The sequence below is a fragment of the Girardinichthys multiradiatus genome, chromosome 2 (genome assembly GCF_021462225.1).
Source record: "Girardinichthys multiradiatus isolate DD_20200921_A chromosome 2, DD_fGirMul_XY1, whole genome shotgun sequence".
NCBI lineage: Eukaryota > Metazoa > Chordata > Actinopteri > Cyprinodontiformes > Goodeidae > Girardinichthys > Girardinichthys multiradiatus.
Genome location: NC_061795.1, coordinates 1,779,032 through 1,797,078, shown reverse-complemented (window position 1 = coordinate 1,797,078; position 18,047 = coordinate 1,779,032). Strand labels below are relative to the sequence as shown.

Here is an 18,047-nt window from a genome sequence, read left to right as displayed (position 1 = left end):
TTCAGAAGAACTGTAAGTGACAAGAATGTTTGTGTGGATCTGTTTCATAAATCCACAGTCCATCTGTCGGTGTCATCTTCTCAAGATTTCCACTTCCTTTAACTTTTTTCCCACTTTCCTTTCCAAACTCAGCCTTTTATTGTTTTAAAAATACATAGGAAAAAGGAAGAATGCATCTTCTCTATCCTCCCACACATTTATTCCAGACATCAAAGTGTGCCATATTCAAACCTGTGACGCTACTGAAACCCATCATCCTCCCTGAGACATGTCAGGATGTTGACATTGGTTTTCTATCATTAGCCACCGAACTACAGTGCAGATTCAGTAGAATATTCTGTTGTGCGTCTGGAGGACTGCAAATATACAGGTCCTTCTTAAAATATTAGCATATTGTGATTAAGTTCATTATTTTCCATAATGTCATGATGAAAATTTAACATTCATGTGATGAACCAGGCTGGGAGTTTTAAAGGCCTCAGGAATCTTTTGCAGGTGTTTAGAGTTAACTCGTTGATTCAGATGATTAGGTTCATAGCTCGTTTAGAGACCCTTTTAATGATATGCTAATTTTGTGAGATAGGAATTTTGGGTTTTCATGAGCTGTATGCCAAAATCATCCGTATTAAGACAATAAAATACCTGAAATATTTTAGTTAGTGTGCAATGAATCTAAAATATATGAATGTTAAATTTTCATCATGACATTATGGAAAATAATGAACTTTATCACAATATGCTAATATTTTGAGAAGGACCTATATGTTCTATCCAAGATGCTGTGGACAGAGATTGGGAACTGCATGGGTTTTCATTAGGAGAAGACGGGAAGAACTGTGGAAGCTGTCATTTTGTACAGGTGGTATCACAAATGAAGGTTTTGCCAGATCCCAGAATGGACTAATACAGATTGCACCTATTGTCCCCCTAGTTGTATGAGATGAATATCTTTGCAAAGCCAGATGTTTTTCTATAGGTGCTGAATATGTATACTGAATAAAAAAATTAATGGTCTCTATACATTACTTTGAGAAAAACACTTTTTGGTTCAGTTTAGCTTAAAAAGGTTTTACAGTGCTACATTTTCAAAGCAAAACCTCCAAAAATGTTGTATTTCATTTCTTAATGTTGGGAAGACTCACAGCTCAGCACAGTCTGTTGAAACCTCTGGGATTTCAGGAAACCGAGAACACATAAAATGCTGGGTGGCAACAGTTGTTAGCACTATTGCCTCACAGCATGAAGGTTCAAATCTAGGCTGAGGCTCTTCTGTGTCTAATTTACGTGTCACCCTCCCCTCAGTATATAGACTTACTGGTTTTTAAATTTATCAGCATGTGTTTTGAAAAAGCTGGGCAAAATGCTAAAGATGAATAAAGATTCTGAGACGGTGATTAATTTAGCAACAAACTTTTAAAGGGGTACTTAGAATTTTTTGAAGACAAATTAATCTAAAAATATTCAGACCTGCAGACATAGGACTATACATTGTAAGTTTATCGCTGTTGTTGTCAATCAAGAACTTTGATGCTGTTGCACAAATGACAACCTGTAGCAAAATCTGAAAAAGGCTGGGAGGAAAGCCATTTAATTTCATCTTGCATGTCAATGACATGACTTTAAAACCTACTGACATTCTGCCCAAAACACCTCGAAAATGCCTGAAAAATGCACATGCAGAAGCTTTAAAGGTAACACTAATATTTCACCTGAGTAGTCAAACCTAAAACAGTAAGTATTTTGTAGAGACTGAAGTTAGATTACAATAAAATGTAACTTTTTTCTCTCATCTGGATTTTGTTGTTTGTTTTTATGTAACTCTACATGGAGGGTTAAAAATATTGAGTCATAAATCAAATGAAGAATGAGATACAAGTGTTACCTAATATAAATTAATTTCTATACCGCTTCATCCATAGTGGGTTGCAGGGAACTGGTGCCTATCTCCAGCAGTCTGTGTTTGAGAGGCAGGGTACACCCTGGACAGGCCGCCAGTCCATCGCAGGGCAACATACAAACACCCAAACATTCACACATTCATACACCTAAGGGCAATTTAGAGAGACCAATTAACCTAACAGGCATGTCTTTGGACTGTGGGAGGAAGCTGGAGTACCCAGAGAGAACCCAGGCATGCACAGGGAGAACATGCAAACTCCATGCAGAATGACCCCTGGCCAGGAATTGAACCCAGAACCTTCTTGATGCAAGGCAGCAGCGCCACCCACTATTCCACCATGCAGCCCTAATATAAATTCAAATTTGATAATAATAGCAAAAAATATATACTCTTCGGGACAGGCTTTTCTGTGGGTATGTCATTGCGATTTTCAAACTGGCCATTTGCCGTTTGGAGTTTCCAAATGTTAACTATAGAAAACACCTCTCTATATATTTGAATTACACAAGGGTGTAATTCCTGAATCCTTCAACACATGGTCATATAGCAAACTAAAAGTCCAAAAGGTGGTAAAAGAAGGGTTTGTACAACTTCACAGAGGTAAAACAAAGCACCTCTCCATTCCCCCATTCAAACACTCTCACACACACACACGCAGGCAAACACAAAAACTCCCCACAGTGCACTCAGAGACGTATTTATTTGCTTGAAAATAAATACCATTTTAAATTTGTATTTTCCAGCGGAACAACATATGAACAAACCATAGCTGTGCATACAAGTTTACACTTACTGTCAGGGATAAAAGCCTCTCCTTTGAATTCTTCCTCCGCCCAGTCGGCAAACAATGAGAGTACGGTTCGGTTTAGTCCTCCTCTGAAAAGTTGCTCTTCCTTTTCTTCCTGCCTCATCTGGAGTTTAGCTGCTTTAAACAAAATGCTTTGTCATGATTTTATTGGTAAAACACTCTGAAAGTCATCAAATAATGCTTTAGCTACAGTTACGCACCTAGGGCGCAGAAAAAAAAACACAGTTTACCCTTGTGTGTTTCAAAGAAGGCTTTGAGTTTGGCTCCCTTTCCTGTATATTTCTATTAGAGGAATGTCATTGACCACTCGCCTGTGGCTGCAGAATCAGCATCAGAGTTGACAGACCCGAGTTGTATGCATGAGAGTTGGTCGGACTTGTATGACATTAGACGACTTCCGGTGGATACGATTGGATCTGGAGAGACCATAGGTTGAAATGGTGTCAATCCAAAGAAGAGAAACTGGCAGCCAATTTCGCTCAATGGTGTTACGAATTCTAGCTTATGTATTAAATGACAATGTTCTCATAGCAGACATGTACTTTTGGACCCAGTGTAGGCCACAGACCCAGAAGGGGTTTTAAACTCTAGGAATATTGTGACAGAAAATGAGAAAATTTAGTTTTTGAACTGTAACTTTTAAAAACATTGGTATACCTTGATACCGGAAACATGCTCGATTTACACAAGGTTTGGCTGGTCAACCTTTAAAAGGAGGGGTTTGTTCCAAATTAAAAGTTCATCACAGGGCAAACTATGAGACAAACAATTAACACTCCCTCAAACCACCAGCTGTCACTTAAAATAGGTTATCCATGCCAGCGTTATCTAAGGAATGTTCTGCATTTAGCTTTATTGAGATAGTGGCAAGGTTGTTGTGTCTGGACACAAACCATGTACTTTAAATGTTTCATAGTAGCAATATATGTTCTTTGTACAGTACACCTCTTAGTGAAGGAGCAGCAAACGTTTTTCAAAGCTGGGGCCTGTTTCGTATTTTTGATTAAGCTAAGTGCATATTAGCTGACAATATTTTATTTTTCATTTTCTTAGCTTACTTGAGCCATTGAATTCATCCAGCTTACTTTGTTTTCACTTTAAATCCTTTTTAAGACTTTTTATATTAGATCTTGAATATTAGGAAATATTTTGTTAAAGAGAAAGTGATTTAGTTGGATGTAATGTAAACATCAACTCTGCAGTTTTTCAGTTTTGTGATATATGAGGGGGGAATTATGTTGACTCACTAAGTATTAAAGCCTTACCAGGCATTGCCATTATATGCTGCCATGTGTGGTTTTCTCTGAGCAAGCACAAGTGCTCACTTTGAGCTTACCCACTTCATGTGTGGGATAGGAATGCTGACTTCAAGGCTCAGCACAACCATCTTCCAGCTTGTTCCCACCCAGGCAATCATACAGTACTGTTCTTGCCCTCTTTTTGTCCCCACATGACAGCTCTGTGGTGAGACTGCAACCACTGTCTTCCCCTGTGACTCCAGACTTCAGCTCAATGAGAAGAGGAGAGCATTATTGAGACACCAGTCCACAGGGTGTCTGCCTTCTATAAAACTCAGCACCCAAAGGCAACACAGAGGCTTACTTAATCTAAGGTGTCAAGAAAACAGTGGGAGACGTAGCATTTTTAAACAAAGGCTCTTTCAACGTAAATACAAACTATGTGAAACATAAGAAGAACCTATGAAGACTCAAGAATTTTAAAGTTGGAGCACATTGCCTCACTCACTTCATCTTGAACTGCATCACACTTATTCAACCTAGTGCTGGCCTCTAAGAAATGGTGAGTGGTTTGTTTGTTCCTCCTGCTTCTCAATGTTTGATTTCTTTGTTTGAGTCAAACACAAACCCATAAGTTTTGGCACGAAAGTGAAGCCAGATCCAAATACTGTGGTATTTTGTTTTCTGCAACTCAGTTTTTGGATCCATTTGGTGGCTGTAACCAGAGGCATTCTGTTTTACCACAGGATATTATAAAAAAGACTTTGAAAAGTTTTTTTTCCTTAAAGTGATGCAGCAAGTCTTGTAGAACAGAGTGGTTATATAAAATATAACCAAAAGGTTTAAAATGCAAATACAAATCAGGATAAAAACATAAAACAATTAGAGCCAAACAAAAATACATTTAAAACGTAAAGCTAGTGATCTTCTTCAAAAAGCTGATTTCATTTTCATTTAAAATGTCAATCAGTGTTTAGTTTTATAGGTAAGGAGTTCCACATGTTAACCCCTCGTACAAATGTTTGTTCCACAGTAGTTTATTGTAAAGTCGTCTTATAATGCCCACTGGATGCTCCATAAGTTACGCAACCAGTAGGTCTTGAGAGGTTTGAAATTCAATCAAATTCAGTCTCTTTAAAAGTATGGTAATAGTGTGATCTAACAGCTTTTCTAACCAAGCTCTTAATTATCTTATTTATTATCTTCAGTGGCTTGATTATTGTAGATGCTGCTTGTGACCAAGATGCTGAACAGTAATTTAAATGAGAAAAAACAGAAAATTTGTAATGTTTGCACCATGAAATGGTACAGTCTCTAATTAATCATGTTTGCTTTTGTAACTCTGCTCACCATCTTGGCATGTCTGTGAAATTGTAAATTTGTATCCAGGATGACACCAAGATATTTTACTTGTGAGACCCGTTTGATCATCTGCAGATTGATCTTCAGATTTAAATCATTTGTGCTAATCAGTTATCAGGCCCTCGATGAATAAGACAAGGACAGAGTTGTTTTTTACATTTAACATGAGGCATGACTTATTGACTGACTGTAACAGAGTCATAACATTGAGAAAGTTGTGTTGAAACAGATAAAGTGTCCTTATCAGCTACATATAAAAGAGTGTCATCAGCACCAGGACATGAAGATGGCAAATAATGTATTAGAAACAACCTAAAATAAAAAAGAAGTAAGCCTTGGGTACTCTTGTATAATTTTGAAAACCATGATATTTTGGTATTTAAGGACATGTATTGTTCATTATTTAGAAGATACAATTTAAACTCTTTACCTATCTTAGATGTAAAATGTTTGATCATTTTTAAATAAGAATGCCATGGTTTAAAGCATGGGTCTCACACTCCTGTTTTCAAATGCAGATGTCCTGCAACTTTTAGATGCACCTCTGGTTCAACGCACATGATATGGCTAAATCACCTCCTCAGTATACAGCCAGTGTCCTACTAATGGCCTAATTATTTGATTCAGGTGTTTTCATCAAAACAAATGTAAAAGTTCCAAGATACATCACCGATAAACTGAAAGTGACAGAAACAGGGATACACCAACATTTCAATCCCCTCAACACATATGCAGAGCTAAAACATATATTCAGTAAATTTTAGTATATGCCCTAGTGATTCTTCCTACATTTAAGTCTGAGTGGTTGCTATTTTACTCGGCATGTGACATGTGGCGTAGACAGAGGTGTCTTTTGTTTGACTTGCCTACAAACCACATGGTCACCAAGGCAACCTAGGGGGGAAACCCCCTGGGCAATCTCAGGTTTCAGCCAGGACATGAAAAGAAATGTCCACGACGTAAAGAAAATTACTACTTTGTTAGCTGACCATATGGTCAGGAAACTTTCTGTAACACTTGCAGCTCTGGTGAATGAGAGCAGAGGGTGCATCGTAGGCTGTCTGTGCTCAGATCTTGAAGGTGGAACTTTAGGTTTTCTATGTAACATTATAATTTTTGGTTCGAAGGCTTACATGTATTCATCACGGGCATAAACTAAATCAGTTTGGGGCTTTTATTGATTTGAAAAGTTCTTTCTTTAGGGTAACATGAATATACAAAACGCTGGACTAGATGCACAAAGTAGAATTATTATTCAGACCCCTCATTAAGATTGGTCAAAGTTAAGGATATAGGCTCAAACATATACCATAGATGAACAACGTAAGGGTCTTTAAATGTCTGTATTATAGTCATCTACAAGCTTCTGGTATTCTTCTGGTGGAATATTTGACAGAATTGTTACAGTTAATTGTGAAGTGGTTGGTCTTCTTTCACGGACCCTGCTTTCAAGTATAGTCTATAAATTTTTAATTGGGTTGGGGCTTTGAAAAGGCATTTCCAGAGGCCTAATGTTAATTTGCTTTAGCTGAATTTAATTTTTCCAAAACCAGTTTTTATGTGTGTTTGGGATGTTTGGGGTGTTTGATGTGTGTTCTTGTGACACATTCAACTGTGTCCAAGTTTCTAACTGCTGATTTGAGGGTGATTTGAAGGGAGTCCTCCTTCTTCATTACTCCATGCACCTATATCAATTGCAATAAAACAGTCCCACAGCACCATGCAACCACCTCCTTGCTTGACAGTTAGTAGAGTGTTCTTAGGCTTGGAAGCCTTCAGGCATCCTTTCTGCCACTATGGTCAGATAGCTCATATTTTGTTTTGTTCCACCATAAAAGGTTCAAAGACATTTGGCTTTTCCATTTGGGCAGCTGCTGTCAGTGTTGGAGCAGAAGCATCTTTCCTGTGTCACAATCTGTTTGTTTTGCTTTGTGTGATCTTCCTGTTTTCCCCGAGGAGCTCTGCAGATGGGCGTGGTGTGCAGACTGCTCCTACACACCTGTAATCAATCTGTGGCTGGAGTGCTTTTAAGGAACTGCGGGACAAGCATTCTTCGCCTGATGCTACACGTTGAGCGGTAACTCAAGCCTCCGAGAACCTAGTCTCCTGGTTTGTTTTTTGTCTGAAAGTTTTGAACCACTCTTGTTAACCTTGAGCTAACCGAGCTCGCTTTCTCTGCTACTCTCAGGTTATGTGGATCACGGCCTTGGATTCTCAACCCATCATCTTCGGACAGCTATTTCAGGACCTCCATTAACCGGCCGCCTCTGCAGTCTCCTACCGCGTCCTCCAGCCTGCCCGCTCTCCATCAGGCCAGTTTGACCCAGCAGAATCGCCCGCAGGGGCCTCCTCTGAACTGTCCCAAATATCCTCCCAGCAAGATTCCCATTTAAATTTACTCTTTGAGCAACAGAATTACACCCTGCAACGATTAGAAAGGGTCACCGCCTCGTTTCGGGGTTTGTCTAACCACCTCCTCTCCTCTGTTCAGCCTCCTCCTACAGCCGGAGCAACTGTCGGTCCATCTGCATCTCCACCCCAGGCTCCTCGTCTGAGGGAGGTGCCGTCACCTCCTCCCGAGCATTACTCTGGAGAGATCGGAAAATGCGGAGGTTTTTTACTACAATGCACTTTAGTTTTCTGTAGATCTCCTCATTCATTTCCAGATCATGCCTCTAAGATTTCATATGTCGTGGGACTACTCCAGGGAAGAGCACTCAGATGGGCAGAAGCAAGATTTAATTCACAGACACTCCTGAACCAGACGTACGAGGAATTTGAAGCAGAGTTTAGACAAACTTTCGGATATTCTGAGTCCGGCCCAGATATAACCCGTAAACTCTGGGGGCAGAATCAAGGGAATCGAACTGCTTTGGTGTTCTCTATAGACTTCCGTACCTTAGCAGCCATGTCTGGCTGGAATAACCAAGCACTTAAAGGAGCACTTCATCACGCTCTGAACAAATTTTCTTCCCAGCCAAAAGGGGGAGCCCGCCAATGAAGATGGGAGTCTTGGCGGGTGATCAGAACACACAAACCTTCCGATTAACTCTCCCCGCATCAGTTATTCTGGACAAAGACTCTTTTCCGGTTCAAGCTCTTGTGGACTCAGGTTGTGAGCAGAACCAGATTGATGAGAACTTAGTTCGACAACTCAACATACCCACCAAGACACTGCCCAAGCCTATTGGGGTGGCTGCTCTGGACGGTAAATCCCTCACCCACAAGACTGAGTTCATTGAACTAGTTATTTATGGCAATCATCATGAGAGAATAATTTTATATGTTTTTCCTTCCCCGCAGTCTCCCATAGTGTTGGGGTACCCCTGGTTGTCCTTACACAATCCTCAGTTTAACTGGACCTAGGCTCGCATTGAGTCTTGGACCACCTCTTGTCATTCGTCCTGTTTACTGGGATGTGTGTGCATCCCACACACAGCAAAAGCATCAAGGTGGAAGAGACCCCCGATTTGACCAATGTGCCTTTGGATTACCACGATTTAAAGTAGGTTTTTAGTAAACCTAAAGCCCTGTCGTTACCCCCACACCGACCTTACGACTGCGCCATAAACCTGTTTCCAGGAGCCTCACTCCCCTCCAGCAGACTATACAACATTTCTAACCCGGAGAGAGAATGCATGGAGAAGTATATTAATGAGTCTTTGGCCACTGGAATAATCCATCCATCCACTTCTCCACTAGGGGCAGGATTTTTATTTGTCTCTATGAAAGACTACACTCTCAGGCCTTGCATCGACTACACGGGGTTAAACAAAATATTTAGAATAAGTACCCTCTACCACTCTTAACCTCAGCCTTTGAGCCTGTTCAGGAAGCTACTATTTTCTCTAAACTCGATCTGAGAAATACCTACCATCTGGTCAGAATCAAAGAAGTAGATGAGTGGAAAACTGCCTTTAAGACCCCCATTGGTCATTTTGAGTATTTGGTCATGCCCTTTGGATTAACAAACGCACCTGCAGTTTTCCAGTCACTCATAAATTATGTATTAAGAGACTGTTTGTTTTTGTGTACCTGGATGACATTTTGATATTTCATTTGATATATCCAGAATCCTTGACGAGCACAGGAAACACGTATGAATGGTGCTCCAGGGACTCCTTGAGAACCAAATATTTGTAAAAGCGGAGAAGTGTGAGTTTCACGTTACTACCTAGAGAGCGGGAAGGTGAAGTTGGATCCCGAAAATATACAAGCGGTGCTGGAATAGCCCGTTCCTTTCACCTGAAAACAGCTGCAACGTTTTTTGGGGTTCGCTAACTTCTACCGCCGCTTCATAAGAAATTACAGCCAAGTTGTGCTTCCCCTCACCCGTCTGACTTCTACTAAGAGACCATTCTGCTGGACGCCCGAAGCAGCATTTAAAGAAATAAAACAGAGGTTCTCAGATGCACCTATCCTCTCTATGCCAGATCCTACTAAGCAGTTCATCTTAGAAGTCGATGCTTCAGATGTAGGAGTAGGAGCAGTTCTCTCTCAAAGGTCAGGGTCAGATGATAGGACCCATCCCTGTGCCTTCTTTTCCCGCCGATTAAACCCGGCTGAACGAAATTATGATGTAGGGGACAGAGAGCTTCTAGCTATTAAACTAGCTTTTGAGGAGTGGCATCACTGCTTAGAGGAGGCAGTTTATCCAGTTGTGGTCTGGACGGACCACAAAAATTTAGCTTACCTTCAGGAAGCCAAACGCCTCAATCCTAGACAGTCCCGTTGGTCATAATTTTTCACCCGGTTCAACTTCGTTATTTCTTATAGGCCAGGGTCTAAGAACACTAAGCCAGATGGTTTATCAAGACAATTCTCTGCAGATGAGGAGGCCCCAGTTAATACTATTATTCCACTTTCCTGTATTATTGGTGCCCTATCCTGGGACATAGAGGACAAGTCATTCGAGTCCAAGAGGCCGAACCGGACCCTGGTTCGGGTCTCCCTAACAGGGTCTATGTCCCCAATTCGGTAAGAGCCCGCCTCATAAAGTGGGCCCGTTCAGCTAGTTTCTCCTGTTACCCCGGTGTGAGCCACACTGTAGCGCTCATTAGGCGTTCTGGTAGCCCTCCCTCTTCGAGGACGTTAGAACATACGTCCAAACCTGCCATACCTGCGCTCGTAGTAAATCACACAACCAGCCTCACACTGACTTACTACAGCCCTTACCTGTCCCAGGTCGCCCCTGGTCTAACATAGCCTTGGATTTTGTCACTGGCCTTCCCCCTTCCAGGGGTTTCACCACTATTCTTACCATTGTAGACCGCTTTTCTAAGGCATGTCATCTAGTCCAATCCTCCCATGAGACGGCTCGACTACTGATAAAATATGTTTTTTGTTTGCCGGGATACCCAAGGAGATCCTATCGGATCGGGGGCCCCAGTTTATCTGCAAAGTTTGGAGAGGACTTTGCTCAGCCATAGGGGCCAAGCCTTAACATCGGGTTTTCATCCCCAAACCAGTGGTCAGGTAGAGAGGATGAATCAAGAGCTCGAGGCTACACTTCGTTGTGTGTGCTCATCCAACCCATCCTCCTGGTCCTCACATTTGCCCTGGATTGAGTATGCGTACAATAGTCGTGTCCTCAGATACGGGCTTATCCCCATTTGAAATTTCTTTGGGTTACCAACCACCTCTTCTGCCTAGGGAAGAACAGGCTATTGCCGTTCTCTCTGTACAACACCACATTCGAAGATGTAAAGGAGTGTGGAAGCAGACTGTTGCGACTCTTAACCGCACATGCGCCAGAAACCAGAGGTTAGCCAACCGGCATCGAGTTCCTGCACCCACTTACCTCCTGGGTCAGCAGGTATGGTTGTCCACTCAGGACATTAATCTCAAGAGTTCTGCGAATAAACTTTCACCCAGGTTCATAGGTCCTTACACTGTGAAGTCAGTACTCGGTCCCACCTCTGTCCTCCTGAACATCCCCTCTAGTTTAAAGATCCACCCTATTTTTCATGTTTTTTTGCTGAAGCCGGTCCTTTCTAGCCCAGACTAGATGCTCCATGTTGAGAACCTAGTCTCCTAGTTTGTTTTTCGTCTGAACGTTTTGAACCATTCTTGTTAACCTTGAATTAACCAAGCTTGTTTTCTCTGCTACTCTCAGGTCATGTGGATCACAGCCTTGGATTCTCAACCCATCATCTTCGGACAACTAACTCAGGACCTCCATTAACCGGCCGCCTCTGAAAGTTCCTACCGCTTCCTCTAGCCTGCCCGCTCTCCAACAAATTGCTGAGACATCACCTTCGGACGCTCTGGACCCCTGGATCTCAGACACAGATTGTGCCCGAAACCCTCCCAAGATCTCTGCCGCCAGGAGACACTAAACCTGAGGACCGAACTCCGACGACCTGAACCAGTCATCTTTTGAGATTATTAAACATTTGATCTTACCTGTGTTTTTGAGTGATTCTGCATGTGGGTCAAGAAACTCTCAGTTAATATGACATCCTGCTATGTATCATCTCTGACTATGTCAATGCACTGAAGTTCCAGCAGTTTCCAGTTCATGGCATCCTTGAACCTTGGTGGTTCCTACCGAATTCATCAATTAAATGAGGGTAACAGTTTTGATCCAACTGAAACTTGGAAAACAACTAGTGTTATAGCATGGCAATGGCTTCATCATCCAAACATCCTTCAAACCAGTCTTTTGATTGAATCATGCAGTCAAACATTAAGTTTCTGGAATAGGCTTCCCAAAGGTTGACCTGCCAGGAAGCCAACCAGTTTATATGAACCTCTGGCAATTCTGCCTAGTGGAGTAGTAAACCATCTAAACTAAAATTATACAGAAAGCTTGTTGATGGCAACAAAATGTAGCTGAGGTGCATCTTTTCAGGGGGGTATACATATACATTTTTGCTGGTATGTATATTTTTGACAAATTTTGACAAAACTAAATTTGTGACCCCATTTCTTGTTTTTACAATGTATTTATCATTCCAACCCTAATAAAGAATGGTACGAATAAATGACTGAGGTCTAAAATTCATATGACATTCATGACCTTTATAAATGTATGTAAACTTCTGACTGGATGCATGAATATCTGAGCGGAACTCTGTGACAAAGACTGACGGTGCCAAATTGAAATGGCTATAAGACAACTAGAATCAAAACACACTGTGTGGTGGCCTGTGATAGAAAGGAAAGTGATCACTTTCAGTGTAATGGTCCTTAACACAGCACTTAGTGACACACTGTAAGTGCCCAGAATTTGAATTGCTTGATTGAACAACTCATCTTCATTTATAGGGTAATCCTCAGAAGAGTGCTGTAATGAGCTGGAGGCACATGTAATGGAATCTGCTGCAACTTTGACTTGATAGCTTTGACCCCTTCCACAATTATAGGACCAGTATAATTCATCCAGACTTTTATTGCAACAGTTGTAACAGGGAAATTAAACTGCATCCATTGGTTGTTCTAAGTATCGTATTCTGTTCTATTATCACTAAACCAAACGTCATGGATGCTGTGTTTTTTCATCCCTTAAACACAAAGTGCCTCAGTGTGCTAGTCCTCCATGGTGCTGGCAAGGCACTGGTATCATTTCTGAATTACTGTGATGCTTTCTCTGAAAATGGCCTTGGAGGAGCTATGCCAAGACTGCAGATAAAAGATCTCCGCCCATTCCTTTTGCTTCCTTGCATCTCTGTGTGTATACTTTGAGTCGATCTGATCCATACGGGTATTGAATCAACACAATCACTGATTCATTTTTTCCCTTGTTGTTCATAATTATGTTACCCCAGCAGTTTTAGCACAATCAACACAAATACCGCATCACGAGCAGGGACTCCTATAACAGGTGCCTTCATCAAAGTTTCAAAACCTTTACAAACCAATCAGCTGTTGTGTCATTTGTGACATATGTGATGTTTTTGCCACTGAAGCATTCAAGAAGCTGCTGATAAGGGATTGAATGAGTGACTTGTTTAATTCCTTTCTCATCCCACTTGTTTTAGTTGCTTTTCTATTACTAAATTTATTGGCAACAGGAAGCTTTGTCAGAAAAACACTGGGAAATATTTTTAACTGAGTTTTTGATGACATAGGTTACATGGATTTACATGGTACACATAAAATCTGTAACCACACCTCTGGAGGATATCATTAACTAAAAGGAATAGACTACAGTTAAGAAAGGGGGCATCTGTGGCTTTTCCTGATTGAAGATGGACTAATCTACAGTGATGGGATACTTCAATAAAACTGTGGAATAAAGTTGCGGGCACTCAGGAGCGTCAGCCTCCTTGCTCAGGCTCAAAAATGGCAAAGAGATTCACTGGCTGGCAGCTAGCCGATAAATTAGAAGATAAGAAATATTATTCCACTGGCACACCAGTGACTTGCTGCTTTTTAAAACAGGGGGGTTTATTGATAATTAAATTACTTGGAGGGAAAAAAGCTATATGACAAGAATAGAATGCTTGGATGTAGATCAATAAGGAGATATTGTAGTGGACAACAGTGCAGAGGCAAGAACACAGCTCAGAGGATGCAGGATGTGTTTACAGACAGTATGTGTGTGACACTATGCTCCTTTCAAAGGATTCAGAACAATGCCGAGCACTGATGCAAACATAAACGGAAAAGAAAATACATTTGTTTAAAAAAAGGGAAGGATCCTTCTTACATCGTGCAAAATTTGTGATTATGATGCATGTGTTGCATTTCAGATGCGGAAGTGAAGAAAGATGGCCTCAGAAAGAACGTCGACCCCTCAGAGCAGCTCGAGACAGAGCAGCTCACTCTCGTCGTCACCGATGAGGCAAGTGGCAGAACGACCTGTTCTCTGGATCTCTGCACCTCACTTTTGTCATGTATTCGTGTATCCTCTCAAAGGTTTTGCTTGAAGGAACACCCAGTCACAGCGGTTTAAAGGTATAGTTCAGGATTCTTTGATAGTTCAGGATTTTTCGAGGCCAAAGCAGGCTTTTACCATTTCAAAACAACTCCACTTTTTAATTTACAAGAGCATCGTAACCATACAGGTTCACATGCACATTCAGGCATTGCTCACAATCTGTAGTCATTTATCTATCAGAAAGTCCAAAGATTGCCTTTAAATAAAAAAGCAACTTGGTCTTACATATTTGTGTGCAGAGATGAGTTGACAGGGCATCTTAACCCAAAATAAAGGCTTTTTATTATCCTTCCAAGGTCCAGGAGGTCTTTAACAGTCACAAATGTATAGAAAATAACCTAAATCATAGTGTTTGTCTTGCCTGAGTGCAGCAGTGTAATCGTAGATAATCCAAACCTTTTTGCTTGTGTTTTTAAAATGTTTCTTCAACATTAAATCAAAGGTTAGCTTCTCATAGATATTCTGAACCTCCAGTGTAGAAGTCCACCTACTCGTGATACCTTTATAGGATTGCGCCCCCACTGATGAGTCTCTTAGACATTTTTGGAGATCTGTTTGTTGACGCTGTTGTCTGTGAAGCCCCTGTCTTGTCGCTCCTACAATGTACAGTAAAGTATGTAAGGATCTCTTTTGCTTGATTTCTCAGATTTTTCTCAAATTATTTCCGAAGTTCTCTATCACATTTAATGTAAACAGACATGTTTTGTTACTCCAATGATTGTGAGTTTCATCTTCCAGGACATTGCTAAATATACTAAATGAAGATGCCAAAATGTCAGTTGAAAAATCTTAAAACATCATTTTAAAGTGTGGTATGTTAGAAAAGGAAAAAAAAAAATGAAATTCTTTACAAGGCAAGCATCTGACATTCTCTGCTGTTGCCAAGAAAAGGCTTCAAGATAATATTAATCTTGTCTGTAAATGTTTACATTGAGCTGTTTATTGTATTTTGATATTTCATCGTGACATCCCAGATGGTAGAGGAATAAGAGGCTGATGTAGCCTACATCAGGTTCTGCTTAGTGAGCTAACATTGTAATTCTGTAGATTTTGGTCATCATCATGTTTAATGATGATGACCCCCCCACCCACACACACACACAACTTTGAGGCCCATTTCATTCTAAAAATTCATAAATAAATGTCTGCCAGTGGACTGAATTGAAAGCACTAATCTGGCTGACACCATAACTAATTACGAGCAAAGTTGACACTTCAGTGCCAACACACTCAAACTTTATAATGGCCTTCAGTAAGCATGTCGGGACCAATATGTGGACTCTGAAGAAGGCTGGATACTTTCTCTCCTGGTTCTTTCTCTTCTATTAGGTGGGTTACAGTAGCTGTGGTGTTTGAGATGTTGGTATACTGGCAACTCTCAACTGTTCCAAGTCTTCAGACAGGCTGTTATCATTTGTTTAAATGAAGAAATATTTTTAGTAAGCAAATTAAACCTAGATAGATACACCACAAACCGTAATACATCAGTCTATACTATCAATTTGTGACTTACTTTTAGTGTTTGTAATGGTTCCTGTGGAATTTTGATGTCTCCTGATCACATTCATATTTATATTACAATATCTCCTTCTGTGCATGCAGGTCAGTTTGGGGCCGTGAACCGTTCAGACTGAAGTCTGATGGCAGTCGCAATTAAATTATAATGTGAATTACCATGAAAAAAAAAGTTGGATTTCAGCTAAAAATCTGAATTGAGCTTAAAGACCTGCTGTGTGAACGTAGCCATAGTTCTATAATTTCTTTCTAAAACTATATTTGAGTCAAAACATAGAGCTACATCTTAGTAGGTGCTTCTTACAGCATTTGTTTACTGCTGTTTTATAACATCCAAAGCATGAACCGAAGTGATAAGCTAATATTAGTATGCTACCTTTGTTTTGATAAGACTCAATCATTTGGATTGTAAAATATTTCGATATGGTTCCAGTTAATCGTGTGCAGACAAAACCTACTGAAAACTCTGGTCCCCGGTTTCAGAAATCTTTTTAAAACGTGGGGTTGCAGCTTAGGGAAACACAAATAAGAAACCAATGACTAGTATCGGGAGTTAAATTCTGTCAGGGACTCCCATAATTAATGTAATTTGAAGCATTTATTTTTTCCAGCAATATGCAGATTATCTAGATGAACAGATTGGAATTTTAAATTGGGTTAGGTGTTTGGGTTAGGTTTATACCAGCAATTCATCTTCTACAAAACGTTTAGGTACAGCAAAGCTATTTTTACCTCACATTCGAAGTCAGTAAGTTAGAGATTTAAAGCTAAAATTACAAACAATCTGCCAGACACATGGCCAACAGGCAAAAACACCAAGGACTCCTTACATACTAAACAATCAAAACCTGAAGGAACAGCAGAGCTTCCATGCTGATGAGCAGTCACATATATTTGAAGACCTACTGGACTCTACAATACTAACCAACACAAACTTTAGCTGGAGGTCTTTTGATTGTTAAATCAGTCATTTATGCCTTTTATTCAGCTCATTCTTTTCTCAGAAACTGAGATCCAAAGAAAGCTAAGGCAATCCCGACCCACCCCTGAACATTTCTTATAGAAACATTTTGCTTCAAAACTCGTATCACATATCGGGAAGTAACATGGGCTGTAATTGTGTAAGTCTAAAAAACAGATACTGATACTTTTTGGGAAAAGGTGTCTGCTTCTAGTCTTAAGTATGTCTCCTGCATCTAATGTTGCTCCCTATTGCTGAGTGAATTTTAGGAGAAAAACATGAGAAAATATACAAGCTAGAAAGAGACTGAAGTGAGAATCACATCTTTGTTTCCTGCACTTCAGAAAAGATACCAGTGAGCAGGACATTTTCCTCTGGGAAGGTCCTCCATAAGCCCCAGTTGCTGACAAATTTAAGTCATTATAAATCTGAATATATAATTTTGGACAGTTTTGCATTTACAAATTCTCAAATCACATTGTTTATATACACTGACTAAACATAGATCTGAGATCATGTGTGCTGTCATGGTCCACATAGGCAACTAGGTGCATAAACAAGGAAGTGATTTAAATGACTTCCTTGCCTTTATCTCATGTGCCCACTCAAACATAAATGCCATTTGTGCTACGCACGGCTCACAAACAGTCAATAAATCAAGTGCTGAAAGGCACCAAATGGCTTAATCGTGTTAAAATGAATTGCAAACACAGATGGAAAACATGTATGCTGTCACCATCTGTGTCTCATGCATGTCTCTGACATCAGAATCGGCTCACGTCGGTCTTTCTGACTAATTTATAATTCAGCTTACAATCAGGAAAAGTCTGGCAATTAATTACATTGCAAACAAGTTTTCTATTGCGTCATTCTTATATGTGTTTTCACGGTATGTTGGGCATTTGTTTACAGTGTACTTGACAGAGTGAATCTATGGAAGTGTGTAGGTCTGCATTTATATGCCTTTTGGTGCATCTAACATAACATCCATAGCTGAGCCAAAAAAGTTTCATTGGGGTGGCCAGACTGAGACCATTGCTCACTGAGGGGTGGCCAAAAACTGATTTCAGGCTTCTTTTTGCGGCACTAGTGGCCTTTATTTTTATTGTTATTTAAAAGTAGGGTAAAGAGAGGGGGAAGAGATGCAGCACAGGTCGCCGGGATTGGGACTCAAACCAGGGACAGCTGCATCAGTGACTGAAGCCTCTGTATATGTATGGCACACTCTACCGCTACGCCCCATGCCATGCCCTTCTTTTTGTGGATTGTGCAGTGGTGGTTGCTCTCTCTTGCAGACACATGGCTGGCATTGTCTTCTCCCCCACAATTGATTAAAAAAAACACACAAAAACTAGTTCCAACAAGTCATCTTTCATGTT

The 18,047-nt window shown here is 40.5% G+C and overlaps 1 protein-coding gene across 4 annotated transcripts in view; it reads left to right on the top strand.

Moving 5' to 3' along the window:
- The window catches only part of LOC124860839 (protein inscuteable homolog), a 100,047-nt gene that overhangs the window by 25,521 nt on the left and 56,479 nt on the right, over window positions 1-18,047 (top strand). For 2 of the 4 annotated variants that reach the window (XM_047354437.1, XM_047354451.1), the window contains exon 2: window positions 14,005-14,096. The exons of 1 other annotated variant lie outside the window; for it this stretch is intronic. In XM_047354437.1, the coding sequence (XP_047210393.1) occupies window positions 14,023-14,096 (74 nt within the window). In that variant the 5' untranslated portion in view covers window positions 14,005-14,022. Of the gene's footprint in view, window positions 1-4,246; window positions 4,509-14,004; window positions 14,097-18,047 lie in introns of those variants that run through there. One more of the 4 variants, XM_047354442.1, reaches the window with a different exon arrangement.